The sequence below is a fragment of the Pteronotus mesoamericanus genome, unplaced genomic scaffold (assembly GCF_021234165.1).
Source record: "Pteronotus mesoamericanus isolate MK-2021 breed Mesoamerican mustached bat unplaced genomic scaffold, CSHL_Meso_final contig_20, whole genome shotgun sequence".
Lineage (NCBI taxonomy): Eukaryota > Metazoa > Chordata > Mammalia > Chiroptera > Mormoopidae > Pteronotus > Pteronotus mesoamericanus.
In genome coordinates this window covers 3,446,855-3,474,728 of record NW_026555085.1, presented here as the reverse complement: position 1 = coordinate 3,474,728, position 27,874 = coordinate 3,446,855, and the positions used below count along the sequence as shown (strand labels likewise).

Below are 27,874 nucleotides of genomic sequence, written 5' to 3'. Positions count from 1 at the left end.
GACGCCCAACCCACTGAGCCACACCGCTCAGGGCTGCTGTATCACCTCTTTTGCTTTCTATCTTTAAAAAAAAAACCACAAAAAACCAAAGCATTACCCATATGGCTAAAGCTCACCCCATTGCTTTCTTTTCTGGCGGTAATTACCATTCTGAAGTTGTTGGGATTATTCCCACACATACTTTGTACTTTTATCAAATATTTGTCTTTCTAAACATGTATCATTATTTTGTGTATTTGAAAACTTATATAAATGATATCATACAATATCCATGTTTGCAACCTCTTTTACTCGTATTGATAAATATGGCTATAATTCATTTATTTTAACTGCTGTTTAGCAGTTGTAAGAAGAAACCATACTTTATCCATTCCTTTATCTTAAGGACAGGGTATGCATTTTCATAATTAAATATTGCTAAACTCTAATTTGTTGTAGCTGTTCAGACTTCAATACAAAATGTATGAGTTCCTATTAACGTTGCCAGAGTGATTCTCATTTTGCTGATTCAGTTTGTGTAAAGTAGTATCTCATGAATTTTGATTTGCATTTCTTCATTACCAGTGAAGCTGAGAATTCTCTTAATGTTTATTGGTAATTTGGTGAATAGAAACAGTAAAAACTCATATCCTGTGTTGACATTGGAAGTTATCTTCTACTCCTAGTCTTCTTTGTTGTCTTGGATGTCACAGCTTTTGCTCATTTTTTCCTACCTTGTCCTTTTCTTACTGATCTGCAGGAGTTCTTTATAAATCCTGGATACTCTCCTTCATTTGTCATATAAGTCATAAACATTTTCCTAGTCTCTGGCTTATCTTTTTATGTTGCTATGGTGTCTCTTGTCTTATAGATGTTTAAAAACTTAAAAATATATAGTCATGTATCAATCTTTTCTTTTATTGTTTGTGCTTTTTGTATCTTGTTTAAGAAATTCTTCCCTATATAGTATGTCATCAATATATTTTCTTCGAACAGTTTTATGTTTTGTTTTTCACCCATTTAGGCTAATTTTTTCCCATTTGGATAGCCAATTAATCCAATATATTGAACAAGTAGTCCATCCTTTCTCATTGATTTTTGTGATACACCAAGTTCTCATATCTTTAAGGGTCTGATTCCAAGAAGTCCTATTCATTACCAGTGGTCTACTGGTTTGCCCATGTGCCAAAGGCTACGCTGCTTTAATCACTCTAGCTTAAGAATTAAGTTGTGGTATATGATAAGGTAAGTACTCGGGTATTCATTCTTCCACTTCAAACTTGTTTTGGCTTTTCTTGGCCAATTACTTTTCCATAGGAATTTTAAGACCAGCTTGTCAAGTTCCATGCAATATCTTGGAGTTTTGATTAGAATTGCACTGAACTTACAGATTTGAGAAAAATTACCAGCTTTACATTGAATTTTCCTTTTCATGAGCATAGCATACCTCTCCATTTTTTATGTCCTTTTTTCCCCCAAAATGTTCTCCAATAGTTATAATTTTCTCCATAAATTTCATGCACACATTTTGTTTTGTTTTTATTTCTAAGTATCTTATAGTGTTTGTTGCTATTACAAATGGTGTTTTCTGAAAACAAAATCTATTGGTTTATTGCTGTGATGTAGGCATATTGATGTTTGTATATTTATCTTGCCTTCAGAAAGGGGTATATTAGTTCTGTTTGTAGGTTCTCATATATTTTCTTTGTAGATATTACTCCATCTATGTATAGTGATGACTTTATTTCTTCTTTTTCTAAATGTGCCAGTCCACATGCCCCCAACAGTGAATAGGAACAGTAAAAACTAGTATTCTTGTATTGACATTAGAAGTTATTTTGTATTCTTAGCCAGATTTTTTAAAAAATCAATAATTAGTGGTATATTGAATACTCTATCCAATGCATTCTCTATACTTACTGGGACAACGCTATGTTCTTTTCCTTTTAATATATCAATGTCATAAATATCATCGCTGGACTTTTAAAGTAGACCATCCTTGTTTTCCTGGAATAAATGCTTCTTTGTCACACATACACATATGTATGCACACATGCACATATACACACAATGGCACAAACTCCACTGGATTTGGTTTGTTAATGTTTTACTTAGGACTATTAGGCTTATAAGTGTGACTGGCCCTCTTTTTCCATTTTCTGGGACAGCTTACATAAATAAATAGTTCCTATAAGAGTTGGCAGAATATATCTATAAAACTATTTAGGTACTGGATGTATGTGCATTTTTAGTTTCTAGTCCAATTTATTAGAATTTATAGGTCTGTTCAGGGTCTGTTTCTTCTTCAGTCAGCCTTGACTGTCTTTCATCAAATTTCCCCACCTCTTCAGGATCAAGACCTTCATCACCTATCCCTAGGTAGCTAAAATAAAACTCAGGCCCTTAGGAAACAGAACCAATTCCTACCCGCCCCCCTTCTCATAACTATAGACCCAGTCAGCTCACCTCTGGCTTTTAGTTGCCTCTTTTGTTTATTTATTTAGTTTTTAGAGAGAGGGGAAGGGAGGGAGAGAGGGAGAAATCTCGATGTATGAGAGATGCACCGGTCAGTTGCCTCTCGCACGACCCCATTTGGGGACCTGTCCCGCAACCCAGGCATGTGCCCTGACTGGGAATCAAAGCAGTGACCTTTCTGTGCACAGGCTGGCACTCAACCCACTGAGCCACACCAGCCAGGGCTCTTCTTTGTTTCTAGCATGTAGGATTTTGAGAATTCAGTCATTTGTTTAATTTTTTTCATATTTTATCCAATATTTCTAGGCGATGGTGCTTTTGGATTTTCTAATTCTTCTATCTAGTTTGATTCTGAAGTTGTTCCCATTTTATAGGTAAGAAAGGTAGGGTTTAAAGTTGTCTCACAGCTTGCTGAAGGTCACACCACTAATACTTTTAACTTAGTTATTGACCCAGATATTCTGGTTCTCAAACCTGTGCTGTTGCCACGTCATTCCATACTGCCTTCCAAAGCCTGAAATATCTAGTCCCCTTCCCTAGATCCTGGGACACATGCCTCCACTTGACCAATATTTCAGCTCACTATTTACGGTGTGCTCAGTCCTAGGTCCAGGGAACGGCAAGAGTGAGCAGCGCAGTCATGGCCCATGCCCTCAGGCAGCTGACCTCTGTGGGGAGACAGGTAGCAAATAATCACCAGCAAATGTACACCTGCAATTGTGCCATGTGTACAGTAACTGTGCACTGAGCTCACTGCATACACCTTGGTGTGGGAGCTCAGAAAGGGGCAATTTGACCCTGAAAGGAAGGTTAGGGTACCTCCCTTGAGGGTAGGGTAAAGGAGGTGAGATCTGAAGGAGAGAAATGAAGAAGAATCTTCAGGCAGAGGGTTCAGTCATCACAAAGGTTCTCTGCGGTAGGAAGCACACGCCGACAGGAAGTGGAGCATTCTGTGGTGAGAGGAGAGCTAGGTGGGAGATGAAGCGGGAGAGGCTGGCTAGGCCACACCTGCAGGGCCTTAGAAGACCAGCTAAGAACTTCGGTCTTTAACCTAAGATCAATGGGAAACCATTGAATGAGGTGAAGTAGGGTGCCTGAAACAATCAGATTTGCATTTCAAAAAGGCCCCTCTTACTCAGGAGTACAGCAGGCATTAGTGAAGGCCATTGCCAGCCTCCCCAGCTCTCCCAATGATTCAGAGAGCCTATTGGCCCAGGGAGTGGCTGGGTTAGGGACATGGAAGATAGAGAGAAGTAGACAGACTTGAGAGGTATTATTACAGGGGATATATTGATAAGACTAGATGCTGGATTCAATATTGGAATGTCCACCCCTAGATCAAATCACTGGGAGGCCAGGGCCACATCATATACCTGTGTGTAATACCCAGGTCCCAGAACAGTCCTGACACGTTAGACTCAACAGTATTTTGTGAAAGTGTGAAATTGCCTAGCAGACTCCTAGAGACTCTTTTATTTTTATTTTTCAGAATTATATTTTATTGATTATGCCATTACAGTTGTCCTGATTTTTCCCCCTTTGCTCCCCTCCATCCAGCACCCCCTACTCCCTCAGGCAATCCCCCCACCATTGTTCATGCAGATGGGTCGTGCGAATAAGTACTTGGGTTATTCCATCTCCTATACTGTACTTTACATCGCCATGGCTATTATGTAACTACCTATTTGTACTTCTTAGTCCTCTCACCTCTTCAATCATCCTCCCCCTCCTCCTCGCATCTGGCAAACATCTGGTAACTTAACCTCTTTTCTCTTGCTGCTTTTAAGAGTCTCTCTTTTTAACTTCTGGCTGTTTAATTATGATGTATCATGGAGTGGGCCTCCTTGCATCCATCATAATTGGGACTCACTGTGTTTCCTGGACTTGCATGACTATTTCCTTCACCAAATTAGGCAAGTTTTCTCTCACTATTTTTTTTAGATAGATTTCCAATTTCTTGCTCTTTCTCTCTCTTCTCCTTCTGGCACCCCATGAAGCAAGTATTGGATTGCTTAAAGTTGTCCCACAGGCTGCTTACACTATTCTCATTTTTTGGGGGGGAGATTCTTTTTTTCTTCTTTTTGTTCTGATAGGTTGTTTTTTGCTTCCTTATGTTCCAAGTCATTGATTTGATTCTTGGCTTCATCCACTCTATTGTTATTTCCCTGTAAATTGTTCTTTATTTCAATTAGTGTATCCTTTGTTTCTGATTAGGCCTTTTTTTATGCTGCTGAGGTCCTCATTAAGTTCCTTGAGCATCCTTATTACAAGCATTTTGAATTCTGCATCTGATAGGTTGCTTATCTCCTTTTTGTTTAGCTCTTTTTCTGGAGCTTTGCTCTGTTCTTTCACTTGGGCCATGTTTCTTTGTCACCTTGCTTTGGCAGCCTCCCTGTGTTTGTTTCTATGTATTAGGTAGAGCTGCTTTGACTCTGTGTCTTGGTAGTGTGACCTAATATATAGTAGGTGTCCTGTAGGGTCCAGTGGCACAGCCTCCCTTCTCACCCACACTGAGGACTCAAGGTGCACCCATCGTGTGGGCTGAGTACACTCTCCTCTTATAGTTGAGCCTTCATAGCTGTTCGCAGGTCAATGGGAGGGATTTACCCAGGCCAGTCAGCTGCAAGGACTGGCTGTGACCACTGATACCAACCTCCTCCTTCTGTGGAGGATCAGCTATGCAGGGGCAGGGTGGTGGTGCTCCAATGTGGTCTGTAACTGTCCACTGGGTGTGCTGGCATTGGGTTTCCTGGGTGGTGCAGGCCAAGGTCAGCCCCCACCTTTGCTTTGCCGGGGGCACCCTGCCTGAGCTGTAAAGCAAACTGAGATGGCTGCTACTGGTGCTGGGCTTGGAGATTCCCAGTTGAAGCCAAGCAGTGAATCTAATCTGGCTGCTGCTGGGGCTCACTGAAGCCAGCTGTTGCTCGTTTGATAGGACTTGGGAGCCAAGACCAGCCATTCTTATGGGAAAGCAGCTTGGGTGGGCCTGTAAGTTGGGTGGGCAGAGCCTCTGGGAATCTCCAAGGCAGGTCAAACAGTGTGAGCCAGGTTAATGGAGACTCAGATATGGCACCAGCTTACTGGCTCTGTGGTGGGAGGGTTTAGCAAAGAGACAATGGCCTCTGCTCCCCTTGATGCAAGACACCAGTTTCTCTCTGTGCACCACTGGTGTTGGAGCTCAGAGGGAATGAAACTGAGTAGATGACTCCATGTGTATGGATTCTTTGAGAGGAACTTCTTGGGGCTTCAGAAGTTTCTTCCACTGATTCAATCCCTGCTGGGTTTTGCAGCCAGAAGTTGTGGGAATTTATCTTCCTGGCACTGGAATCCTGGGCTGGGGGGACTGGTATGGGTCTGGGACTCCTTGCTCTTAAGATATCCCTCCCGAATTTTTAACCATGTGGGTTTTGGGCCAGCCTGTTCTTTGTCTGTGCCCCTCATAGCACACTAGATGGATGCGGTTTCTTTAATTTCATAGTTGTCAGACTTCTACTGAACTCAATTTTGTAGTTGACAAACTTCCATTCAGCTTGAGTTCTGTTGTTCCTGAGTTATGGTTATTCTATATTTTAGTTGTAATTTTCATGTGGTTGTGTGAAGAGGTAAGTTGTGTCTGCCTGCGACACCATCTTGACCGGCGGTTTCCAAGTCATTCTTTCAGTGTGTTCTTTAATTCCTTCTTGTCCAGGTCTGCCTGACTATAGTACCAGCCTTTCTTTCTCCACTTTGCTCCTTTCATTATTCATTATTCTCTTACCTGTGTCTTGTTTCTCATAAAAAATAATCAAGTTCCCTTTTCTTTACTTTGTATCTCTCACTTTGCCTAACCCAATGCAGGCTTAACTGAGAGAGGCTGAAGGATTTGGGAGAACCAACCCAGGGAAGCCAAGGATGCTACAGAATCTGAGCTGTCAGAATTCCTGCAAACGTCCTTCTGCCAGCACTGAGGAAGGAGAACTCCTGGTCAGGTAAGAGTTTGTGGGGGTTTGTGTGTGTATATGTATGTATATATATATATATATATATATATATATATATATATATATATATATATATATTAAAGATTTTATTTACTTATTTTTAGAGAGGGGAAGGGAGGGGGAGAGAGAGGGAGAGCAACACCAATGTGTGGTTGCCTCTCTTGTGCCCCTAACTGGGGGCCTGGCCTGCAACCCAGGCCTGGGCCCTGACTGGGAGTCCAACTGGCGCCTCTTTGGTGCGCAGGCCGGCGCTCAATCCACTGAGCCACACCAGCCAGGGCAGGAGTTATTTTTTCATGGTAGAGACTTACTTAGGCCAGCATTTCTGTGTATCTCCCCACAGTGTCACCTAAATAAACAGGCACAGCTGCAAAGTTCGCTGTCATGGCGGAACAGGAGGGTGAGGGAGCAGTTACCAGAAAGGAGCAAAAGGAGAAATGTGAGAGGTTCAGAGGTGAGGATGGTGGAGCAAAGATGTCCACAGGGGACTGAGGTGGGATAGAAGGGCTGTGCGAGAGGGAAGACAGGTGCAAAGGGCTGCAGGCCGTTCCAGAGCGAGGCAAGAGGACGAGGAACACAGACAGAGGAGGCTGCCTGGTTGGTTAGGGCTGGGGAGGAGGGGCATGAGGGGGCGATGCTTCCTGGAACCAAAAGTGAAGCCCGGTGCATTCTGTACTCTCAGGCTTCCTCTTGACTCTGCTGCATGTTTTTCTTTTTTGAAATTCCAGGAGCAAGCCCCACTCTCCTCTTACCCCAATATCCTGGGGAGCACAATACTCCCTGGATACTGGAGTGTGGGGAGAATGGGGGTCAGGATTAGGGCTCCCAGGAGGCGGGTGTAGAAAGGGGCTCCTAAGAGGGTAGAGTGGGTGTTGTCTATTTCTGCAGGGCAAGAGGTCTGGGGGTGATCACCAGGTCATCCATCAGGTCTGCAGTACTCGCCTAGGCTGGAGGATTCCTACTGCGTCCCGCGGTATTGAGGGTAACTGGGAATGAGGGGAACACACAAGAAATCCTAAGTGTGGAATGGGGTGTCCTGGGGCCAGTCACACCGAGGCTGACTCCTTTGCCTGCAGGGCAGAGAACCGAGCAAACCAAAAGAGGTTGGAGCAGATGAGGGTGTGGGCGGGAAGGGCAACATTAAAGGCAGTGAGGGACAGAAAGGCCGAAGCAGGGAGAGGGAGTGTCAGTCCCTCCCGGACAGGTGATTGATTCGTCTTCCTGACCCGCTTTGCACAGCCTTGCGCCCACCAAAACCAGGGTGGGAAGAGTGATGGCTTCACTTGATGCCCCACAACTCTGCTCCCAGTGCTCCCTGAACAGGCACCAAAGGACATCCGGGGGTGGGGAGAAACCAGCTTCTTCTCCCAGGAACTGTATACCCTGCCCCTTCCACAATGGGTGGCTGGTTTGCGGAACAGGGAGATTTCTTAGTCCTCCCTGCGTCCCTCCCTCATGTCTTCCCAGGCATAGAAATTAGATTCTTTCAGTGAGTTTTATTCCCCTTGCAAACATCATGGCCCTGTCCCCCTGCCTTACTCCCTTTGAACCACTTTTGTTCATCCTTTTTGGTACTGAAACTCTGGTTTCAACCTGGGTGACTTGGGATTTCGGGGGCAAATTTGGGAACCTGACTTCACACACCCTTTGGCTCTTCGCCCTGTCTCTTCTATCTTCCCTGATTGCTTCCCCCTTTGTACAGAAATACGGGGATTACTCATTTGGAATAACCTTTGACATCCCCCCCCCTCCCACCGCCATTTCAGAAGCTGATTCTACATGATTTCTAGACATCCCATCCCAATCTTATTTTCCCCCTTTTAGTACACCCCTGATAAAGAGACACACAGAACTGCAGGTTTCAAAGAGGAAAAAAAGCAAATTTGTTGTTGGCAGAGGATGTGAAAGGAGGGTTACTCAGCTTACCCAACGTCTCATGTAGCTGGGAGAATTGGGGCAATAGAAAAGGCAGTGGATGGGGTGCATGCCCCAGTCTGTACAATATAGAAGAATCTGATATACTTTGTAGAAAAGCCACATGTCCTCATTTGTGTCCTCTCGTTGGCTGGCCAGGCTGGGTGGGTACTGGGAGACAAAAGCTGGGGTGGTGGACAGGACACAGGGATACCCCATGGTCCCCATCCTCTGGCTGTCCCCTTGTGGGGTCACTTTGGATCCTTGGTGGGAGCATAGCAGAGCTCCAGTGGCCGGGACACCTTCCAGAATTTCTCATTCACCAGCTCCAGGGTCAGAGAGCCATTTAGTGTCTACAGAGAGGGTGGGAGGAAGAAGCAGGTGAAGAGAATATAAAGTTGGAGAAAACAATAAGGGAAATGAATGAGAGGTAACCAAGGGAGGAGGCACAAAAAAGGAATAATAAAGAGATGGGGCAAAGCAACAGCACATGCAGTGATGGAGGAGACAGGACAGAGAAGGGAGAGGGACATGCAGAGGAAGAGAGTGGGTCAGAAGTCAGGATTATGGTGGTGTGTGGCACCCTGTCCCCCCTGCCGCCCTCAAAGGCTCTCACCGTGAAAGCTCCACCCCCGGGGGCGATGTAGATGGTGTACTGCTTTTCACTGACACCCTCCAGACTGGGCAAGGCAGGCTCTTCGGGGCTGTCACCTCCTCCAGCACCCCCACCTTCCCCACCACCCCCATCAGGTCCCCCAGCATCAGAGGTGCCCCCTCCTGGCCCTCCTGGCTCCCCGGCCTCTTGCTGCTGCCTCCGTTCCAGGGCTATGCGCAGGGCCAAGTACTTGGAGAGATGGTCCACTGTGGCATTCCCAGTTGTCTTCACATACCTGGGGTGGGAAAGGGCACATTTAGGGTACAGGAAGCCTCAAACGCAGAAGAGAACTTTCCGAAAGGGCTTCTGGACTAGGGTTTGTTTCTTGGATTAGGCAAAGCCAGCTTATGATGGAAGGCTATGTGATCTTTGGTGTCTCAGTGGCCTGGGGAAAGACAGGGCTCTCACCTAGTCTGGCAGTATTCTCCCTTCTCCACGAGCAGTGGGTGGGGCCGGAACACGAGCTCAATTTCTCCACCTGGCTCCGGGGGACTGGGAGCCCCAGGAGGGCTTGGGGGCCCCAGGGTACCCCCTCCCAAGGTTCCGCCCCGGTCACCAGAGTCTTCAGAGCCAGCACCCCCACCCACCCCACCAGTGCCTCCTCCCCCTGTCCCCACACTGCTTCCCCCTGCGCCCCCTCCACGGGGTCGCTTGGGAGCAGGGCCTGGGGCAGAGTCAGGGGCAGAGTCTGAGCTCACATCCTCTCCATCCCCCTCTCCCTCCCCGGGTTCTCCTTCCCCTCCACTCATCGTGGTGGTCTGATCTGACCCAGGCATCGGCCGCCTCACACGCTGGGCCCTGTAGAAGCAAGTGGCTCAGGTTAGAAAGTATCAAGAATAGGGGTTTAGACTTCAAACATCAGAGTTAAGAGACCAGGGAAATTTTAACGAGAAATTTTAATGAGATCTAATATTTATTAAATACTAACTACGTATGTGCCAAGCACATTGCTCAGCGTTTTGCGTTGATCAACTCCTATAATACATGTCTTATGAGGCAGGTTATTATATCATCTCTATGTTATGGCTAAGGAAACTGAGGCTCAGAGAGATTAAATAACTTCTTTGAGGTCACAGTCCCTTGCCTTTCAAAGGGACTGTGGTCCAAGAACCAGTAGCACTGCCTTATAGAAATGCAGAATTTCAGGCCCAACTTCAGACCTACAGAATCAGAACTTCCATTTGTAACAAAACCTTCAGGTAATTTGGATACACATTAAAAATGGCAGTGCTAGCCTGGGGGGTGATTAATTTCCAGCAGTGTGAATCTGCCCCTTATACTCCAAATCACTCTACTGTTCTAACTTACAGAGAGTTAGAAGGTGAGCTATTTTCTTCTTAAAAATAGTAGAGCCAGTTGCTGAGAAGCCACAATTTACATCCATGACTTCCAGGCCTGACAATCAGGCCATAGTCAACTTTTAGGGTGCTAAGGCTTAGAAGATGGCAGGCAGCCAAGTCAGCACCAGGAGTGGAACCCATGGATCTGTCCCACCAGCCCTGCCCCCGCTTCTCTCCCGGCTCCAAACCTGTGCATGGCCTGCATGCGCAGCCCCTCCTCGATGCTGGAGCTCAGTGCCTGCTGGTTGTGCAGGCGGCTGAGACGGATGAGCACCCGGTCTTGGTGGGCCTCATATTCCTCCCGGCTGGGATAGATTTTCGAGATCAGGGCATCAAAGTTAGGGTCTGGTCGTAAAGATCGCTTGGATACCAGCTTCTTGCGGCAGGTAGGGCACTCCTTGTTCCTGGGGTGGGAGACAGGAGGCCCTGTGCAGTCAGTAGCCAGGACATTGAGGCCTCAACTCTGAACCCTTTACCTCATCTCAAATGTGACCTTCCTATTACCCGCTCCGCAGGGCCGTGACAATGCAGTCAGAGCAGAATCGGTGGAGGCACTCCTTGGTGGTCATTGTATTCTTCAGCATGTCCAGGCAGATGGGGCACATGAGTTCCGAATGCAGTGACCGAGGGGAAACTGCAATCTCTGTGCCATCCATGATGGCTTCCTGGAGGCATCAGAGAGTGGAAAGGTGATTGGGTGTGGGTTGGGGGAAAAGGGTTTTAGAAACAAGCAGTCCACCCTGGCCAGGTAGCTAAGTTGGTTAGAGTGACGTCTGCATATGCCAAGGCTGCACGTTAAATTCCCAGACGGGGCACACACAAGAACCAACCAACTGATGCATAAATAAGTGGAACAACAAATGGATGTTTCTCTCTCTTTATCTCTCTCCTTTTCTCTCTAAAATCAATAAAAATGAGAAAGAAGCAAGTTGTCCATGAAATGAAAGTTCTCAGAAATACATTGAGATAGCAGAATCTGGGTACTCCACGTTGGCCACTTGAGAAAGATGGGAGTGGGAGGGGGCGGAGCAGCTGCTGATTTGGAGGGAATGGAGAACAAAGAATTAATGTCCCTTAACCAAGAGCTGGAGCTTTGCAACAAGAGGATGTGAAGTTTAAAGAGACCCTTGGGGTGGAGTTGGCACAGACTGGTGGTTTGGGGAAGACTTTTTCAACAGAATTTCTTATAGTGTAGAAATCCTATACTGGTACTATTGCACCTGTATCAGATCATGGGACTCCATCCCATTACTGTATCAGACTGTTGTTGAGTAGGGGGCTGGTGGCAGGCTGGGAAGCTCCATTTTCAATAAACTCCCAAAATGAGTCTTAGAGGCATTGATCTATGACACTGAACTGAAGAACTGTAGAAAGGTAACTTCTGTCTACCACCTTTCAAAAGAAGGCAGTTATATTTGCTCTACCTCTTTGGCTGTTCTGAGGATTAAATTAATGTAAAAGTGGTTTGAAAAGGTTAAGGTGATTCAAAAGTAGGACCAAGGGATTCTGTGCAATTGGGTAGGTTCGGTAGAAGGGGGCAAAAATGAAAAAGAGGCTCTGATAGGAAGTCTGTGGATTGAGTGGCTTGTGGAGAAGGAGTAAGCTGTGAAGGGAGAATGCTGTCACCTGCGGGGTCCGGTGGAGCTCATACAGACTCAGTTCCCACGTTTTGCTGGCATTCTGGGCATTCGCCGGCGTCGTCATGGTGAGCTAGCCAGACCCCCTCCGAGGATCCTCCGCGGAGGGGGAGGAGAGGTGGGCTGGGAAGAGGGAGGAGGGGGAAGGGAAGGGACAGGGTTAGGGGACGCCCCCCTCCCGAGACCCCGCCCCTCCGGGGCCTTCCCTTCAGCGCCCCAGCGACGTCGAGGCCCCTCACCAGGCTCCCGCAGTCGGTGTGCTACCGCTGCTGCAGCGCCGTGCCCCGGGTGCCGAATCCCGGGCCGAGTTCGCTTCGTCCACAGCCGCTGCTCAGACAGTAGCTCCCGCCGCTGCCGCCGCCAAGACACGGGAGCTGGGGCCCTACGTCACTTCCGCCTGCCCCTCCACTCCACTCCCCCCGCCGGCGTAGACGTCACCCCGCCACTCCCGGCGCGAGTGGGACGCGACGTGGACACCCGGTTCCGCGGCCCTTGGGTCGTGCCCGTCCCCAGCCAGGAGCAGTTTCCTGGAGTCCCTCGACATGTGGGGACCACGGTTTCCGCCCCCGACCCAGCACCATCTCAGGGCCAACCTTTGCCTTCAGTCCCTTCCATTGGCCCCTACCCGGGGCCTCCGCTTGGGAGGGCGGGGCCTGGAATCACTGGGATCCCGGGAGGGGATGGGGGGTGGCATGGGGGGTGGCATTGTAAAAGGGCCACCTCCCCCACTCCGTGTCCCCTAGTGGCTCTTGGGAACGGCTCTCTATCCCCACATACAACTTCTTTGTAACCTCAGCCCGGGATTCTGGGGGTAAAAAGTTGCCAAGCATCGTCTGCAGCTTCAGTCCTCCAGTCCTGTGAATACAACTAAGTCCCGAAGTGCCCGGGATTCCCCTGCCACCCTGGGGACTTGCTCTACCCTCCTCTTGGGCTCTAGACCCCCCGACCTGCTCTCCCCTCGAGGTTTGGGGGCGGCGGCTCCGGACGTCCAGACTCAACTCTCGGCCGGAGCCAGAGACTCGAGAATTGCGTTTGGACAATCAGGAGCCGCGGCCCGGGGCGGGGGAGGGAGGCACACGGGAGGAACCGGGAATGGAGACACCACGCGGAAGCAGGAACACGCACACAAAATGGAGCCCCTGTCGGGGAGGGGAGTGTGCGCGCGTGTGTGTGTCGGGGGGGGCAAGAGGGGCCGAGTGTCTGGACTGGGAAGCGGGCAGAGGCCTCCTCCAGGACTTTGCAGTCAAGGAAGGGGACCGGGAAGCTAGAGAAGAGGAACGGGCAGAGCGATTCCCATGGAGGGCAGGGAATGAGATTCAGAGAAGAGAACGTGATAGGCGTCCCCGTCTCCTCCGGCCTGAGCTGGGGATCCCGGACTGGGGCTGCAGCTGCCAGGGGGTGGTCTGTTTCTGGGACAAGGGAGCAGTGGGTCCCCTCGCCCCCTCCCCCAGTTTTCCCCTACTTCCCTGTCCTCTCTCCTTCAGTCCGTGGCCAGTCCTTATGTGGGCTCCAGAGTCGATTAGCCAGACCCCCTCCCCTTCCTCCTCCTCCTCCCAGCCCCCTCCCTTCTACTCTCTTCCAGTTCCTTTCATTGCTGGTCCATTCCCCTAATCCTGGCCCCCTCCTGTAATCCCCCCATCCGACCCCAGACCGGCTGCAGCTATTGTAAAGTGGAAAGAAAGGGGAGGGGGGACTCAGAGAAAGGAGGGGGTGGGTGGGGAAGTGCCACCTGTTCCAAGACCTCCTCCTGAGGCCAGACTGGACACTGGGACAGGACCATGAACAAATCACTCTTGGGGACCATAAGAACCCACCGTATTGGAGGGAGGAAACTGGGGCTGCAGTACTAGTGGTAGGGGGTGGGGCAAAGACCCCTTCCTCCAAAAAGACCCGGAGTGTCAGGAATACACAGTGACACACTCTCTCACACCCGGCGGCAGGGGTTGCCCTGGGAGACAAGGCAGTGAAAGGGAACAATCCTTTGGGAAAGGGAAAGGAGGGGGAAGTGGGGAAGGGTCTGAGAGCTTGGACATAAGAAGAACTGGAGGTGGCAGGGAAGAGGATTTGGAATTTATTACAGTCACAAGCACCCCTGCCTCCCATATTCAGCATTCTTGAGCCATACACTGCCACCCCTTTTGTAGCTTGGGAACTCAGAGTTCTCATCAGCAGGAAGCCCAGCAGAGTGGTGGGGGACTGAGCAGAGTCCAGGGTCCTTGAGGCAGTTAGATGAAAAGACCTCCTGGGAGGGGGAGAAACATTTGGACAGTTGCATAGGTGGAGACAAATGGGCTGGGGAGCACCCACCCTCTTCTGTCTCTGGCCTTTGGGAACTTCTGCCCTTCTTCAGTGGCTCCGGGCTCCCCTCATACGCCTTCACATGCCATCTGGGTTCCACTTCTCTTGCCCTCTCCCGTCCCAGGATGGCCTCATACCAGTGACTTCCACTGAGGCCCCGGTGATGTATCCACTGTCATCAGATGCTAAGAAGGCGACCACATCTGCCACATCTATGGGAATAGTGAGGAGAGGGCAGAATCCTACTCAGTCTCATAGACCCAAAGGAGCCCACCAGAAACACCCCCTTCCCCGCAAACACACACACCAACCATCCACCCTGGTGGGACCCTCTCAGATACCACAGATTTTGGCATCTGTGCTTTCAGGGCCCTCCTCAGAGCCTCCTCCTCAGTGCTCACCCTCAGGGTTTCCCAAATGTCCCATTGGGATCATTGCAGTCACCTGTAAGGAAATAGTCATATGTGGCTGAAAGTTTCTTTTATGGATTTTTTTGCAGACTGAGTCTGTGATCCTTTTTCCTGTCTTCATCCCCTGGGCACTTACTGATTACCTACTTCTTGCCAGGTACTGTCCCCAGCATTCTCTCACTCTCTCAACACCAAAGAGGCTAGGTCTCTTAATGATTCGCTCTCAGCCTTCCACCTATGGCCTCCTACCTTGTCCAGCACTTTCTGTGGCACTTTTTGGGTCATGGGTGTTGTAATGAACCCAGGAAGGACAGAGTTACAGCGGATTCCATATCTGTGGAAGGGAGAGTGGCTGCTGACTCTGGAGAAAACTGAACAATGACCCCTCCCTCAGAGATCCCACATGCACCAGCAAAGTCTCCTGTACCCCCAGGTATCTGACTAACCTTCCGAGCTCCTGGGCTACAGTCTGCGTCAGCCCAATCACTCCGGCCTTGGATGCTGAGTAGTTTGTCTGTCCCATGTTCCCCACCTATAGGTGAGTTAGTGATTTGGGATGAATCCGGAGTCCAAAGGAGAGGCTCTCCTCCTTATACCCTGTCCTCATTCCAACTCAACCTGACCTTCCCTATGATGCTACTGATGTTGATGATGGAGCCATGACAACCACTGGACACCAGGGCTTGGGCTGCAGCCTGAGTGACTAGAAAGACGCCCTGGGGGGAGCAGGGAGAAGAGTAATAAGGTAGAAAGGATCAGGTGGGGTGACAGTCATCCTCCTACTCCCTTCCCAGGCTAAAAGAGCCAGAAGTCACAGGTTCAGAGGTCACCACCTTGAGGTTAACAGCTATGACTTTGTCCCAGTCATCCTCAGACATGTGAAGCAGAAACTCATCCCTGGTAACACCCGCACAGGACACAACAACAGATGGCGGGCGAGTAAAGCAGGCCTATGGAAGAGGGACGTTACACACCAAAAAACCACGAATAGTCAGGGGCCGTGGAGGCAGTAAGAGCGCTTTAAAGGGGTTGAGGTTGTTCGCGTTCACCTGCACTTGTTCCAGCAGGCGCCTGGCGGACCCTGCCTCAGACACGTCAGTCTGGAAGGCAGCGTGGGCCTTCTTCTCGCTTCCTGGCCTGTCCAGCAGCCGCACTGTCTCCCGTGCCGCTGCTCCATCCAGGTCACAAGCGGCCACTGCAGCCCCCTCTTGGGCCAGGCGCACACTGACTGCTCGGCCGATGCCGCTACCCGCACCTGCGGTGGGAGAGAACGCGGCGGCGGGGAGGGGGGGGGGGCGTGTTCAGGGAAGAATGGGCAGGGGTTAGAGGTTAACAGGACGCAAAGTTATTAAAACTCGGACCAGTGGCCAGAGGTCACAGCGGCTTCACAAGCCGAGGGCGCACCCCTGACATTATTCCGGCACCCCACCCTGCCCTGAAAGAACACCCCCTCAACCTGTGACCAGGGCCACCGCTGAGCTGAGCCGAAGCCGAGTCGCCATGGCTGGCTGTGCATGAAAAGGCAACCCAGCAGAGCCAATCCAGACACAGGAGGGGCGTGGCGAGAGCAAAGCCGAGCCAATTGTGGCCCCAATACGCCATCTGTGGCCTTCCGCTCAAGCTGACCTACCACCGCAGGGGCGTGGCCAGACACTATCACTCGGAGCCCTCATACCCCACAAAAAGACACAGGCTGCATTTGGGGTGGAAGATTCGAGGCCTTTATTTCCGGTCACCACCCCACTCCCGCGATTGAAACAGCGATATAAAAAATTAGAAACAAAATAAAAATCAGACCATGAGATTAGTAACTAAAGCTCCCCCCATCACTTCCAAATCAGGACTCACGATTGACGTTTAATAGATATTCATCCCGCCCCCGTCCCCACCATCCGGTTTAGGGCTCTTGTCTTCCCTGAAGCCTCCAGAGGGAGGGGGAGAGGGGAGGGGGGGAGGGAGGGAGGGAGGAGGAGGACCTTGGAGAAATCTGTGTGGCAGCTTGGCTTTCTAGAGAATAGGTGGGGCACGAGACTTGGGGTAGGCTGCCATCACTAGTCTTCCAGCTTTCCACATGGCCCCATTTACCCCGAAAATCCAACAACATGGTCAGCACATGCCCAACACTAAGGTCCCTCTGGCCACTCATTCTCATCCCTATAGGCCCATAAATCTGCCAAAACCTTGCTGCCCTCATGCCGAAATAAGCACTTCTGTAGGATACAACTTCCTTTGGCAGATGCACCTGGTCAGAGACCCTAACCTCCACAGACCCCTGACATGGGGGCTTAAAGGCTAGAGGTTTGGGGCTGGGGTGGGGGTGGTTATTTCCACCTCTCACTCCAGGTGGGCAATCAGCACCATCATGACAACTCCCCCCAGCAGCCCCAGCACCTCCAGGAGTGACTGCAGTGGTGATGCCTCCCTCAACAGCTCAGGCAATACAGACACCGTTGCTACATAGATAAAGCCACCTGCAGTGAATGGCAGAATCCAGCCAGGACCTGTACCACCTGCAACTTCACTGCCCACTGCTCCTCCTTCAGTCAGAAGGGCACAGGCTGTGCCTGCCAGTGCCCCTATTGATGTCAGTAGTTGTAGACACATTGCCTGGTGGGTAGAAAAGAGAGGCACTTATCAATGTCTAAAGTTTATCAGTGACTTAGGTGTGCCTGGTAGGTATAGGTATGTAAGGTAGAACATGTGTCTTTGGAAACAAGAGTGTGGCAAAAAAGGGCAGGGGTCTAGAATAAACACTTTCTGAAAAATCTTAGATATCAAAAAGGTCCTTTCCAGCCCTGTCGGGCAGCTCAACTGGTTGGAGCATTGTCCTATACACCAAAAGATTGCAGGTTTGATCCCTGGTCAGGGCATGTACGGGAGTCAACCGATACATGTTTCTTTCTCACATTGATATTTCTCTCTCTCCAAATATCTTTGGCTGAGAATTTTTTTTTTTTTAAAAGGTCCTTTCCACAGATCTTCTGATTCAATAATCCAGGGTGGGGAATGTGGTATGAAAGACCCCCGTAAACCATTCAGAGGGTTTATGGCCAACAGTTCAAGAAATAGCTACAGGAAAAGGAAACAGAATTTCCTCCTATTTCTAGGTGTCTTATCAGCAACAGCGTGATGTGTTCGGAACTAAGGAGAAGCAATCTTGGGTTTGGGGTGGCTAAGCAGGGGGTAAAGGGTTGGAGGCAATCACATTTAGTGCACATCATCGCCAACCTGCTTTTTGCTGCAGCCAGACTGGACCAAGATGGCAAAATCCCCAACCTCATGGGGCACTTCATGTAGTAGGACAGTCATTGTGGTCAGGATCCCCAATCCCCAACTCCCTCGAAACGAAGCACCAATGGCCAGACCATCTGTGAAGTTGTGTGTCAGGTCAGCAGCCAGATTCAGGTATCCTGATACACGCAGGTCTTATACAAGAGAAAATGAAGACAAAACAGTTAGATGCTTCATCACCACCATCCTAGCCCTAATCAGCCATTATCACATCTCCCCCCAAGAGGGCCCACATCACACCTAGCCCCTCAGTGTTTTCCAGATACCAGCCATTACCCACAGTATATATTCCATGTGATTCATGACGATGTCCCCTGCCCAAGCTTATTACCAACTCTAGACCTCACCTGAACCTGTTTTTCCCTCTTCAGAATTCTGAGGTCTCACTGGCCCATCCTTGGGCCCTGTGCTGCCTCCTCTCCGCTTCCTCAATCCCCCTACTTCCTTTTCTTCTTCCTCTGAGTTCTGTTTCTCCTTTGAAGAATGCTCTGAGGGAAGAAAAGGATTAGTAAGAGTAGGGGACAGAGACCTCCTGATATGTCCTCAGAAAGGAAGTCCCCTCCTACCTAAGGGCCATAAGATGAATGGATTCTGAGACAGGCAAGGTGGCTTTCAGGAAAGTTGTTCCTGGGCTTACCCTGTGTTCCATGTCCATGACTTCCGCGTGTGTGACTATGTCCATGGCTGTGACCGTGTCCATGTTCTCCTTTCACATGTCTCACAAATTTCTCCACCACAAGAAAGGTGACAATTCCACTGAGGACCCACAGTCCCACAGAAAGAATGGGGCCCTGGCCTGGGAATGGAGGCATTGAGACATTAAGGGAGATTAAGGGGATTCTAAACCCCTCCCCCTCAAGTGTAGGAGAATTGGGAGGGACGGACCTTCCCCAGCACCCCAATCCCTGTCTCCATCCACCCCTTCCTCACCACTGTGGGAGTGTCCATGACCCCCCTGCTCTTGAAGGTGGTGAGAATGAGGTTCTGGAAGAAGAGGGAGAAAAGGCCAGGTGAGAGAATGAATACCTGAACCCAGGGGTGTGAATCTGCAGAAATATTGGAAGATCAGGGATCACAAAGGGAAAAGAACCCTTTACCCTTTTGCCCAAAGAATAAAATATATTAAGATTTGAGGTAGAAACCTGAAGTTACTTACCCAAGGCATGAGGTATAAGGTGCAGGAAGGCATCTCCCAGGAGTCCACCAGAAGCAAAACTGAGCAAGATCTGGAGCAGAGACCGGTGCCGCGGAGAGTTCGACTCCACAGGGATAAGGAAAAGAATGAGAAATGGAGCTGCGGAGATCAGCACTGTGGCCCCCAATGCCTAGTAAGGGAGAGTCAAGGGGTCAAGTGTGCAGGCTATGCCAACAATCCAGAACCAGTCCCTCTCTCCCCCATGTCCTTGGGACTCACATAGGCCCAGAGAGAGACAGTGTCGAGGTCCTGCCTGATGCCTGGAGCCTCCCCATAGCCTCCATGGCTGTGCTCATGGTCACGTCCATGTCCTTTGTGGTAGAGACTTTCATGGGAGTGGCCATGGCTATGGTCATGGTGCAAATCCTCATGTGAATGTCCGTGGTCGTGACCGTGGGTATGCCCATACCAGATGCTCTCAGGAGTGTGGCCATGGACGTGGGCGTGGCTGTGTCCATGGTGGAAATCTTCATGTGAATGTCTCTGGCCATGGATGTCCTCGTGCAGGTCCTCGTGCAGGTCACCATGACCCCTGTGCCCGGCCACTAGCAGCCCCAAGGCCTCCCAGGTCAGCAGTCCCACAGCCACCCAGAGGGGGGCCCTTAGACCTCTGGCCATCACGCTAACAGGAGGAACAGAGACAGTGACTCCACTTGATCCTCAACTCCATACCTGTGCGGGTCCGCTTTACTCCGCTCGCGCCCTCCATCCACTTCTATGGGCCTCTTTCCCATTCCACTCTGCCCCCACCCGCATTGTTCCCAGGACTCGTTCTTTTTATTCTGAACCTCCTTCCAGATGTAGGGCCCCCGGGATACCACTGTAAGCTTTAAGCATCCACTTTACGGACTCTCCGGGCCCTCGTCTCTATGACGAGGTCGGGGGGAAAAGCCTGGAAAGGACGAGAGGGGGAAGCGGGGAATTCTCACCGGCTCCAGGTTCCTCTCCTTTCCCCGTTTGCTCGGACGTGGCAGTCCTAACTCCCGCGAGAACTGAAAGTTCCGTTCTACCTCGGTCCCAATACCTTTACCAATATGGCGGCACTCCGGTAGCGGCGAAGCCACCGTGCCCTAGTACGCATGCGCAAGGAGGTTATTTGAGGGGAGGGTGGGCGAGGCCAGCTAGCAGGCCGGAGGAGACCGCTTCCTCCGTTTTCATCTCAACGAAGGGGTGGGAACTAGTTCAGAGACTTCCCGTCTATACCAAGATGGCTACCACGTAGGTGCTGCCGTTTTGGTGTAGAGCGGATCGAAGCGCTTAATTTGACCCGGTTCAGGCCAAAGTCTTTTTCTCTGGGGTTTCTTCGTGCTTAGCTAGCCCCTCATCAACCCTTGGGAACCTCTGGTACCTCTTCAGTATCCCTACACTCAGCTAGGAATCATGTCTTGGGCTGCTCGCCCGCCCTTCCTCCCCCAGCGGCATGCCGCGGGGCAGTGTGGGCCGGTGGGGGTGCGAAAAGAAATGCATTGTGGGGTCGCGTCCCGTTGGCGGCGGCGACGGCCCTGGCTGGATCCCACAGCGGCGGCGGCGGCAGCCGGAGAACAACAAACCCCGGAGCCGGAACCGGAGCCGGGGGAGGCTGGACTGGACGGGATGGGCGACTGCGGGCGGGGTGAGTGCCCCAGCGAACAGACTTGCGAACCGGTGACCGTGTGATCTGCAACCCCTCCCCCGTCCCTTAGGGCTCTTTCCCTGGCGCTCCCGCCCCCTTGTTTATAAACACGCGTCCCCTTCCTCACGAGGACCTCAGCGCCCTGCCCCTGGGGCGGGGCGGGGTTGGGGGGAGGCTTCCGCCCTCCTGGTTCTGGCCGCCTGAGGGCCTGTACACCGCTCCTGCCCTGCTTGGGCCGAGAGTCCTCGAGTTTGAGGACTCTGGACGTTTGAAGGCAGGTCCTGCGTCCTAGGAGGGGTTCCTTCCTGCATGCTTAGGAATGAGAATAGAGGGTTTATCCCACGTGTTGCCCCACCCACACAAGACTGGCTTGGGCGCCTAGCTGGCGGTGACCAGATAACACTGCTTGGAGTTCTTATCTGAACTATCCTTCTTTACTTTGTGAACCCCCCGTCCTTGTCGCCACAGTTAGGAGTTAAACTGTTGTATGACAACAGGGTGTCTCTCGACTTGGGGATGGGGGTGAGTGTGGAGGGCGGGGTGGATGTAGGAGATGGGGCAGGTAGCAGTGGAGGATGTGAAAAAGTCTTCAGTTGGATGATCGAAGACTCACTTTCTCTTTTTGTCTCTCCTGTCTGTGTGTCTTTGTGCCTCTGTGTACCCCTCCTTCAGACTCCCGAAGCCCAGACAGTTCTTCCCCAAATAATCTCTCCCAAAGTGCCCCTCCCCATTCTCCTCCTGGGCCACCTCTACCATCTTCAGGGGCTCCACCCCTTGGAGGCTCTGGGGCTCCACCCCCACCCCCAATGCCACCCCCCCCACTGGGGTCCCCCTTCCCAGTCATCAGTTCTTCCATGGGGTCCCCTGGTCTGCCCCCTCCAGCTCCCCCAGGATTTTCCGGGCCTGTGAGCAGTCCTCAGGTGAGAGGCCGTTACTCATGTTCTGCCTGTCCTCTTTCATTTCCTTGTTTTCCTTGCAACCCCAGATCCTAGTGTGAACTTCCCCATGATCCACTGACCTCCAGATCTCTAATTCTGGCAAGCGTGTGGTCCTTGTGAGACCCTGTGTCCTTCCTAAGGTGATCTTGCAATGCATGCTTCCTCCCCAACCCTATAAAGGAACCAAATACCCCAAATGTTCCTATCATCTGTCAGTGATTTTCTGCCCTTTTGGTCCTATCTGCCCTACTGAGTTATATGCCTTTCAGGGTCACTGTGTCGCACAGTTTCAGGGAACATTGTATGTTTCATCTCTGGGTTGTGCTCCAGGGTTGGCCCTTCACATGGACTGCAGTGTAATAACTCCCTTTGGGATGTGCGATGCAGGGCCCTGCCTAGGTGTTATGGCATGATTTCCATCACCTCTGAGAGATGCTCTTTCCTAGCGAGTCTCCCCATGACTTCCATATTTCCCCTATCCCAGATTAACTCAACAGTGTCGCTCCCTGGGGGTGGGTCTGGCACCCCCGAAGATGTGAAGCCACCAGTCTTAGGGGTCCGGGGCCTGCACTGTCCACCCCCTCCAGGTGGCCCTGGAGCTGGCAAACGACTATGTGCAATCTGTGGGGACCGAAGCTCAGGTATGGGGCTCAGAGAACCAACAGAGAGGAAGAGAGAGAGAGTCGGCCATCTGTCATCCTCTGTGGGATTCCCAGGGCCTCATGGGGTTTCTTTGGAGCAAGTGAGCTGGGGGAGGCCCAGTGAGAGCTAAAGAACCTGAAGCTCAGATTTGGGATAGGGGTGGTCAGAGGGAAGAGTGGGACTGGACCGCCTCTTATGGCCTCTTTCTCCAGCTATGTGTTTGGCAAGCGCGGAGTAGAGTTCTAAGTTTGCTGGAGGCAGGTTGGCAAGAGACTTAATGGTGAGAGATTTACATGCAGCCTTGTTACTGCTATTTCCCTCCTCCTGTAGGCAAACACTATGGGGTTTACAGTTGCGAGGGTTGCAAAGGCTTCTTCAAGCGAACCATTCGTAAGGACCTGACCTACTCCTGCCGGGACAACAAGGACTGCACGGTGGACAAGCGCCAGCGGAACCGCTGTCAGTACTGCCGCTATCAGAAGTGCTTGGCCACTGGCATGAAGAGGGAAGGTAAGATCCTGTCCTATCCAGGGTTCCCAGTCTACCCTATGGGAGGGGAGGGGCCAGGAAGAGGGATTTCAGGAAACCTCTAAGGACCCTGTCAGGAAGGCCAAACTGTTCTGTCTCTCCTCCAGAGGGCGATATTTGATTTCTCTCACCCCTCCTCATCAGGTCTTCTCCCTGATACCCTTATCTGGTCCCTTGAATTTCCTTCTTAATGGTTCTGCCTCCGGCCTGCACCTGTGACCTCTGCCTCCTCTGGTGTGAGAGTAGGATAACTTTCCTTACCCATGATGGGCTTCTCTGTGTCCCCTTTCAGGCTGAGTAGTTCTTCCTCTCTTTGATCCAGGGCTCCCTCCCTCGTCTCTGTCTCCCTGTTATCTGTGGTTGATCCTCCAAACTCTGGGATTCCGCTCTCTTAAGCCTCAGATTTTACTGAAGACCTCAGGGCTGCCTTCCCTCTTCTTTACCTTATCTTCTTCAGTTTGATTCTGGAATTCTGAGGGAGATACTTTAGGGGATACCCTGATCAAATTCTTCATTTTAGAGATGAGTCTGAGGCTTAGAGTTCCAAGCCTGGGGCGTTCCATGCAACAAAAGAGTGTCAGAGCTGGGATCAGAACTCACATCTCTGAAGACTTAGGGCAGTGCTTCTTATACTGCTTCTCTGTTGAGGCGGAAGAGCACAAGATTTATAGTCAGGCACACTTGGATTCAGATATATGACTTAACATGTATTGTGTGAACTTGGGCAAGCAGTTTGACTTCTCCAAACCTGAAATTCTTCTTTAAAAATGGAGACAAGGCCATGGCCGGGTGGCTCAGTTGATTGGAGCATTGTCCTGTACACCAGAAGGTTGGAGGTTTGATTCCTAATCAGGGCACGTACCTAGTTGCAGGTTCAATCCCTGGTCGAGGTGCATATGGGAGGCAACCAGTTGATGTTTCTCTCTCACACTGATGTTTCTAGCTGTCTCTCTAAAATCAATAGACATATTTTAAAAAATAAAATGAAGACAGAGGCTTACAGTATTGTTATAATAGAGTGAATGTTAAAATATGTTTGGCACATTTCTTAATATGTAGTAGGCCCTCAGTTTAAATGTTACCTTTCTCCCTCATTTCTTTACACTCTCCTTCCCTTCTTCTTGGCTCATGTACCCTTTTATAACCCCTGCTTCTAGTCTGACCTCAGTCCACTGTAATTTGTAGTGACTTTCTCACTTCCTATAAATACCTCCTAAAGGCCATAAGACCCTGATAAGGCCCTAAGGACATTTCAGAACTTCATCGTGGCTGGCTGCTGACTTTCCACTTTTTCTTCCTCCCTCCCCCCACAGCGGTACAGGAGGAGCGTCAGCGGGGGAAGGACAAGGACGGGGATGGGGAGGGGGCTGGGGGAGCCCCTGAGGAGATGCCTGTGGACAGGATCCTGGAGGCAGAGCTTGCTGTGGAACAGAAGAGTGACCAGGGCGTTGAGGGTCCTGGGGGAACTGGGGGTAGCAGCAGCAGCGTGAGTGATGGGGTCAATCCACTCTCCTTTGTGATGGGGGGTGGGAGCCTAGGTCTCTTCTGTTTCCCCCTCCCCTCCCCTCACAATCTTCTAACGCTCTCTGGGACTGGAAGTGCTGCCAAACAAGTCTCTTAAATACCTGAGGTGGGTGTCATAGTATCCTCTGTCCTCACCCCCAAAGCAACCCACTGGTTGGCAGAACCACAAGCAAGTCCCAAATAAATGTTTTCACGAATTCCAGAAGGAAAGCCTAATTTATAGGGATTGGTTTAGATGGGGCTTGAAGAAATACTACATTGTAGAAGGGGGTGTCAAAGTGTCTTACAAGGGGGGACTCCCATTATAGCCCCAAATCTCCTGTAATTCTTACCTCCCATCCCTTGCAGCCAAATGACCCTGTGACTAACATCTGTCAGGCAGCTGACAAACAGCTATTTACGCTTGTTGAGTGGGCAAAGAGGATCCCACACTTCTCCTCCTTACCTCTGGATGACCAGGTCATACTGCTACGGGCAGGTCAGTGACCTTGTATCCCTTTGACCTCTTGACCCTTGGCCCCTCTTTCACATGACCATCAATGAACCCAGTGCGCACTTGCATACTCAGGGAGCCAAGCTCATTGACCTCACCACCTCTGTCTTTTCCTGGTGTGCTTGAATCCCATGGCCTGTTCTCTGGCTCCTGACCCTTGCTGCCCTCCCCCTGCCCCAGGCTGGAATGAACTCCTCATTGCCTCCTTTTCCCATCGATCCATTGATGTCCGAGATGGCATCCTACTCGCCACAGGTCTTCACGTGCACCGCAACTCAGCCCATTCTGCAGGCGTGGGAGCCATCTTTGATCGGTCAGTGGCCCTCCGCTGGGCTGGCCTATAAATAGAGGGGGTGGGGCTATAGGCTGGTCCGTGTCCAAGGCTGGCTGAGCTGTGACCTTTGAGTGACCTGCAGGTCCCTCTCCAGGGTGCTGACAGAGCTAGTGTCCAAAATGCGTGACATGAGGATGGACAAGACAGAGCTTGGCTGCCTGAGGGCAATCATTCTGTTCAATCCAGGTAAGAGGATGTCATCCCACCTCTCAAGACCAGGCAACCTTGGAGCCTTCTCTTCTTTGGAGACCCTTAAGTTAGCCAGCTCTCCCCCCTCAGTAAGATCCTCAGCCTGGAAATCTCCCAGTTGACCCAGAACAACCCACGTGCACTGCTACATTCCCCTTTTGATCCCATCCTGTAACCCAATGTGCCCTGCTTCCCTTACCAGGCATCTGGAGAAGGGTAATTAGATGGGGCCCGAAAGGGACATCATGTGCGCCATATCTCCCCATTTGTCCTGATGTGATTTGCTGCTTTCCCTTTCCTTCCGTCTTCCCTGCTGTTCCAGATGCCAAGGGCCTCTCCAACCCCAGTGAGGTGGAGGTCCTGCGGGAGAAAGTGTATGCATCCCTGGAGACCTACTGCAAACAGAAGTACCCTGAGCAGCAGGGACGGTGAGGAAGAGCTGTGGGGGTGAGAAATTGTGGGGACCGAGGCTCCCACAGGGGTGGAGGTTAGGGGGCTGTGAGGTGTTCAGTGCCCATGTGATTCCACTTCTCACTCCACTTCTCTCGCCCCCACCTCAGGTTTGCCAAGCTGCTGCTACGTCTTCCTGCTCTCAGGTCCATTGGCCTTAAGTGTCTAGAGCATCTGTTTTTCTTCAAGCTCATTGGTGATACCCCCATTGACACCTTTCTCATGGAGATGCTTGAGGCACCCCACCAGCTCGCCTGAGCCCAGACACAAGCGTGGTGCTTCCCGTGCTTGAGGAGTGCACATCCAAGAGGGACTCCAAGCCTTGGGGCAGGGTGGGGAGGGGCCTTGTTTTTAGAGACCTGGTGGGGTGAGGACTATAGGGCAGAACCGAGACCTCCATGGGTCCATCAATGCCAAGGGGTTTGCTTGACATCCCAAGTCAGAGGGGACCCCAGATCCTTATGAGGGCTGGATCTCTCCCTTCAGTGGCCTTGAGTCTCTGAATTTATCTGGATTCTGCCATAATTTGGGGTGATTTCTCACCCCCTGCCTGGAGTAATCTTCACCCAGCACAAAGCACTGGCCTTGCTTCCAGGACTTTGCATCCTCATCATGCTTCACTTAGTTTCCTGTCTGGATATGGGAATGCCCCCCAGAATGGATATTGGGGGCAGGACCCCCAAACTGATGGACATGGGAATAGGGCTCTGACAGTCTTTCCTCTAACCAAGCCTGGCAGACGGGGGCTGCTCTGGAAGAGCAAGGGGGCCCTGTCACTGCCTCCCATCCAAAATCACATCTCACAGTTCTTTTCTTTTTGAAGTCAGACTGAAAAATAAGGTGTTGGTGTGGTGGTTAAGGGGTGGGTGGAGATGTAGGAACCTATCTGCTATTTTTAATTTCCTCTGAGGATACTTACAGTGAGACTCAAAGAAGTACTGTACCTTCCCGAGTTGATTAAGAAATGCCAGTGGTGGAGGTGGTGTTTGGGAAGGGCAGGGCCCCAAGATCGTCTGTCCCTGGGGCTCTTGAAGCACTGGCCTTCTCAACCCCCTCCTCCCATTTCTTCCTGTCTAACCCGAGGAAGTGGCCTGGGCTGTCTGTGATTGAAGAGCACTGCCCCAGGCCTGGGCACACGCAGTGTAGGCTGGGGACACAGAATTTAGGGGATATGGCCAGCCTGCAGAGATGGGGTGCTGGGGCTGCATGACTTTTGCCCTGCAGCTTTTCCCTCTGGGTTTCTTTCACACACATAAAATCGCTTTCAAATCGAAGTCGCTGTTTTCTGGACTGAGGTGACTGTTGGGGGCAGACAACTGGCTGGGTGTGTTTGGGGGTGGTATCCGGTTGGTCGGGACCTCTGGACGTACTCCTTGATGCCAACACTGTGGCTGAGGTTCCCTGGGGCTGAGGGGCAGCCGCAGGGTTGGGGGACACAAGGCACGCTTTGTCGGGACGAGGGAAGAGGGGGTGCCAGGCTGGGGGCGGGGTGGCAGGTTCTCAAAGGCGCCTTGTTCGCGAGCGCCCTCCTAGCGACAGTGGGCGGTGGCGCTTCTCGCCCGCGTCTCCTCACCGGCAGCTGAGGGCTCCGGGCAGACCCGGCGCAGTGCCCGACATGGGACTCACTGGGGGCTGGGCGCCGCCGCATTCTCAGCCTTTGCCCACCTGGAGGCGGCCTCTTGTCCTTGAGTGACCCCATTTCCCCAGACTCTCAGAACCAGCGTGGATTGTCCCCTGGTCTCTCCACTGGGTTCGTTTTCACCTGGGTTCCGGGACTCCCTTACTTCATCTCCCCCATTTTCACCCCTTGGGACCTGATTACCCTGTTTATCTGTGTCCGCGTTCTGTCCCCCACACAAGCTCTCTCCACCTCTCTTCCCTCCCCACCTCCCCCCCTTACCCCCTGCAGCCTCCGGCCTTCCATTCAGGTCTCCGGCCGCTGCCTTAGCCCTGTCTATAAATACCCGTTCCCCTGCTGCTCTGTAATTAT

General features: G+C 51.2%; 4 protein-coding genes across 8 annotated transcripts; 1 reads left to right on the top strand and 3 right to left on the bottom strand.

Moving 5' to 3' along the window:
• Positions 1–8,290: 8,290 nt before the first annotated feature.
• On the bottom strand, positions 8,291–12,344 carry RING1 (ring finger protein 1). Its single transcript, XM_054569203.1, has 7 exons — positions 12,220–12,344; positions 11,970–12,103; positions 10,848–11,008; positions 10,532–10,747; positions 9,412–9,801; positions 8,965–9,238; positions 8,291–8,701 (listed from the first exon to the last, which is right to left on the bottom strand). The coding sequence occupies exons 2-7, from the start codon at positions 12,045–12,047 to the stop codon at positions 8,600–8,602; spliced, it is 1,221 nt and encodes a 406-aa protein (XP_054425178.1). The 5' UTR covers positions 12,048–12,103; positions 12,220–12,344; the 3' UTR covers positions 8,291–8,599.
• Positions 12,345–14,034: 1,690 nt separating this feature from the next.
• On the bottom strand, positions 14,035–16,218 carry HSD17B8 (hydroxysteroid 17-beta dehydrogenase 8). 3 transcript variants are annotated; one of them, XM_054569206.1, is made up of 9 exons: positions 16,145–16,218; positions 15,738–15,943; positions 15,522–15,638; positions 15,312–15,404; positions 15,135–15,220; positions 14,938–15,022; positions 14,680–14,722; positions 14,416–14,490; positions 14,035–14,222 (listed from the first exon to the last, which is right to left on the bottom strand). In XM_054569206.1, exons 1-9 carry the CDS (start codon positions 16,188–16,190, stop codon positions 14,206–14,208), a joined length of 768 nt encoding a protein of 255 aa, XP_054425181.1. In that variant the 5' UTR covers positions 16,191–16,218; the 3' UTR covers positions 14,035–14,205. The 3 variants fall into 3 exon arrangements, with proteins under 3 accessions (XP_054425181.1, XP_054425180.1, XP_054425183.1); XM_054569205.1 differs by having other exon boundaries at positions 14,035–14,490; XM_054569208.1 differs by lacking the exon at positions 14,680–14,722.
• A 175-nt stretch (positions 16,219–16,393) lies between these two features.
• SLC39A7 (solute carrier family 39 member 7) lies at positions 16,394–20,194 on the bottom strand. Of its 2 annotated transcripts, XM_054569200.1 has the most exons (8): positions 20,104–20,194; positions 19,394–19,796; positions 19,136–19,304; positions 18,910–18,963; positions 18,617–18,775; positions 18,327–18,467; positions 17,917–18,113; positions 16,394–17,295 (listed from the first exon to the last, which is right to left on the bottom strand). In XM_054569200.1, the coding sequence occupies exons 2-8, from the start codon at positions 19,790–19,792 to the stop codon at positions 17,023–17,025; spliced, it is 1,392 nt and encodes a 463-aa protein (XP_054425175.1). In that variant the 5' UTR covers positions 19,793–19,796; positions 20,104–20,194; the 3' UTR covers positions 16,394–17,022. The 2 variants fall into 2 exon arrangements, with proteins under 2 accessions (XP_054425175.1, XP_054425176.1); XM_054569201.1 differs by having other exon boundaries at positions 19,394–20,130.
• Positions 20,195–20,353: 159 nt separating this feature from the next.
• On the top strand, positions 20,354–27,141 carry RXRB (retinoid X receptor beta). 2 transcript variants are annotated; one of them, XM_054569198.1, is made up of 10 exons: positions 20,354–20,786; positions 21,459–21,706; positions 22,209–22,365; positions 22,697–22,876; positions 24,208–24,380; positions 24,767–24,896; positions 25,092–25,224; positions 25,340–25,431; positions 25,757–25,862; positions 25,995–27,141. In XM_054569198.1, the coding sequence occupies exons 1-10, from the start codon at positions 20,555–20,557 to the stop codon at positions 26,140–26,142; spliced, it is 1,599 nt and encodes a 532-aa protein (XP_054425173.1). In that variant the 5' UTR covers positions 20,354–20,554; the 3' UTR covers positions 26,143–27,141. The 2 variants fall into 2 exon arrangements, with proteins under 2 accessions (XP_054425173.1, XP_054425172.1); XM_054569197.1 differs by having other exon boundaries at positions 25,328–25,431.
• Positions 27,142–27,874: the final 733 nt, after the last annotated feature.

What these genes read in the sequence shown, in the direction of transcription:
- RING1 (XM_054569203.1), bottom strand. Translation starts at nt 12,047, where the DNA reads ATGACGACGCCGGCGAATGCCCAGAATGCCAGCAAAACGTGGGAACTG. An exon ending in AGCTCCACCGGACCCCGCAG is followed by an intron (nt 11,009 to 11,969) that starts GTGACAGCATTC and finishes TGATGCCTCCAG; the next exon opens with GAAGCCATCATGGATGGCAC. An exon ending in CCGGGGGTGGAGCTTTCACG is followed by an intron (nt 8,702 to 8,964) that starts GTGAGAGCCTTT and finishes CCCTCTCTGTAG; the next exon opens with ACACTAAATGGCTCTCTGAC.
- HSD17B8 (XM_054569205.1), bottom strand. Translation starts at nt 16,190, where the DNA reads ATGGCGACTCGGCTTCGGCTCAGCTCAGCGGTGGCCCTGGTCACAG. An exon ending in AGCGGTGGCCCTGGTCACAG is followed by an intron (nt 15,944 to 16,144) that starts GTTGAGGGGGTG and finishes CTCCCACCGCAG; the next exon opens with GTGCGGGTAGCGGCATCGGC. An exon ending in GCCTGCTGGAACAAGTGCAG is followed by an intron (nt 15,639 to 15,737) that starts GTGAACGCGAAC and finishes CCTCTTCCATAG; the next exon opens with GCCTGCTTTACTCGCCCGCC.
- SLC39A7 (XM_054569200.1), bottom strand. Translation starts at nt 19,792, where the DNA reads ATGGCCAGAGGTCTAAGGGCCCCCCTCTGGGTGGCTGTGGGACTGCTG. An exon ending in CCTTATACCTCATGCCTTGG is followed by an intron (nt 18,964 to 19,135) that starts GTAAGTAACTTC and finishes CTCTTCTTCCAG; the next exon opens with AACCTCATTCTCACCACCTT. An exon ending in TCATGGACACTCCCACAGTG is followed by an intron (nt 18,776 to 18,909) that starts GTGAGGAAGGGG and finishes CTCCATTCCCAG; the next exon opens with GCCAGGGCCCCATTCTTTCT.
- RXRB (XM_054569197.1), top strand. Translation starts at nt 20,555, where the DNA reads ATGTCTTGGGCTGCTCGCCCGCCCTTCCTCCCCCAGCGGCATGCCGCG. An exon ending in CTGTGGGGACCGAAGCTCAG is followed by an intron (nt 22,366 to 22,696) that starts GTATGGGGCTCA and finishes CTCCTCCTGTAG; the next exon opens with GCAAACACTATGGGGTTTAC. An exon ending in CTGGGGGTAGCAGCAGCAGC is followed by an intron (nt 24,381 to 24,766) that starts GTGAGTGATGGG and finishes CATCCCTTGCAG; the next exon opens with CCAAATGACCCTGTGACTAA.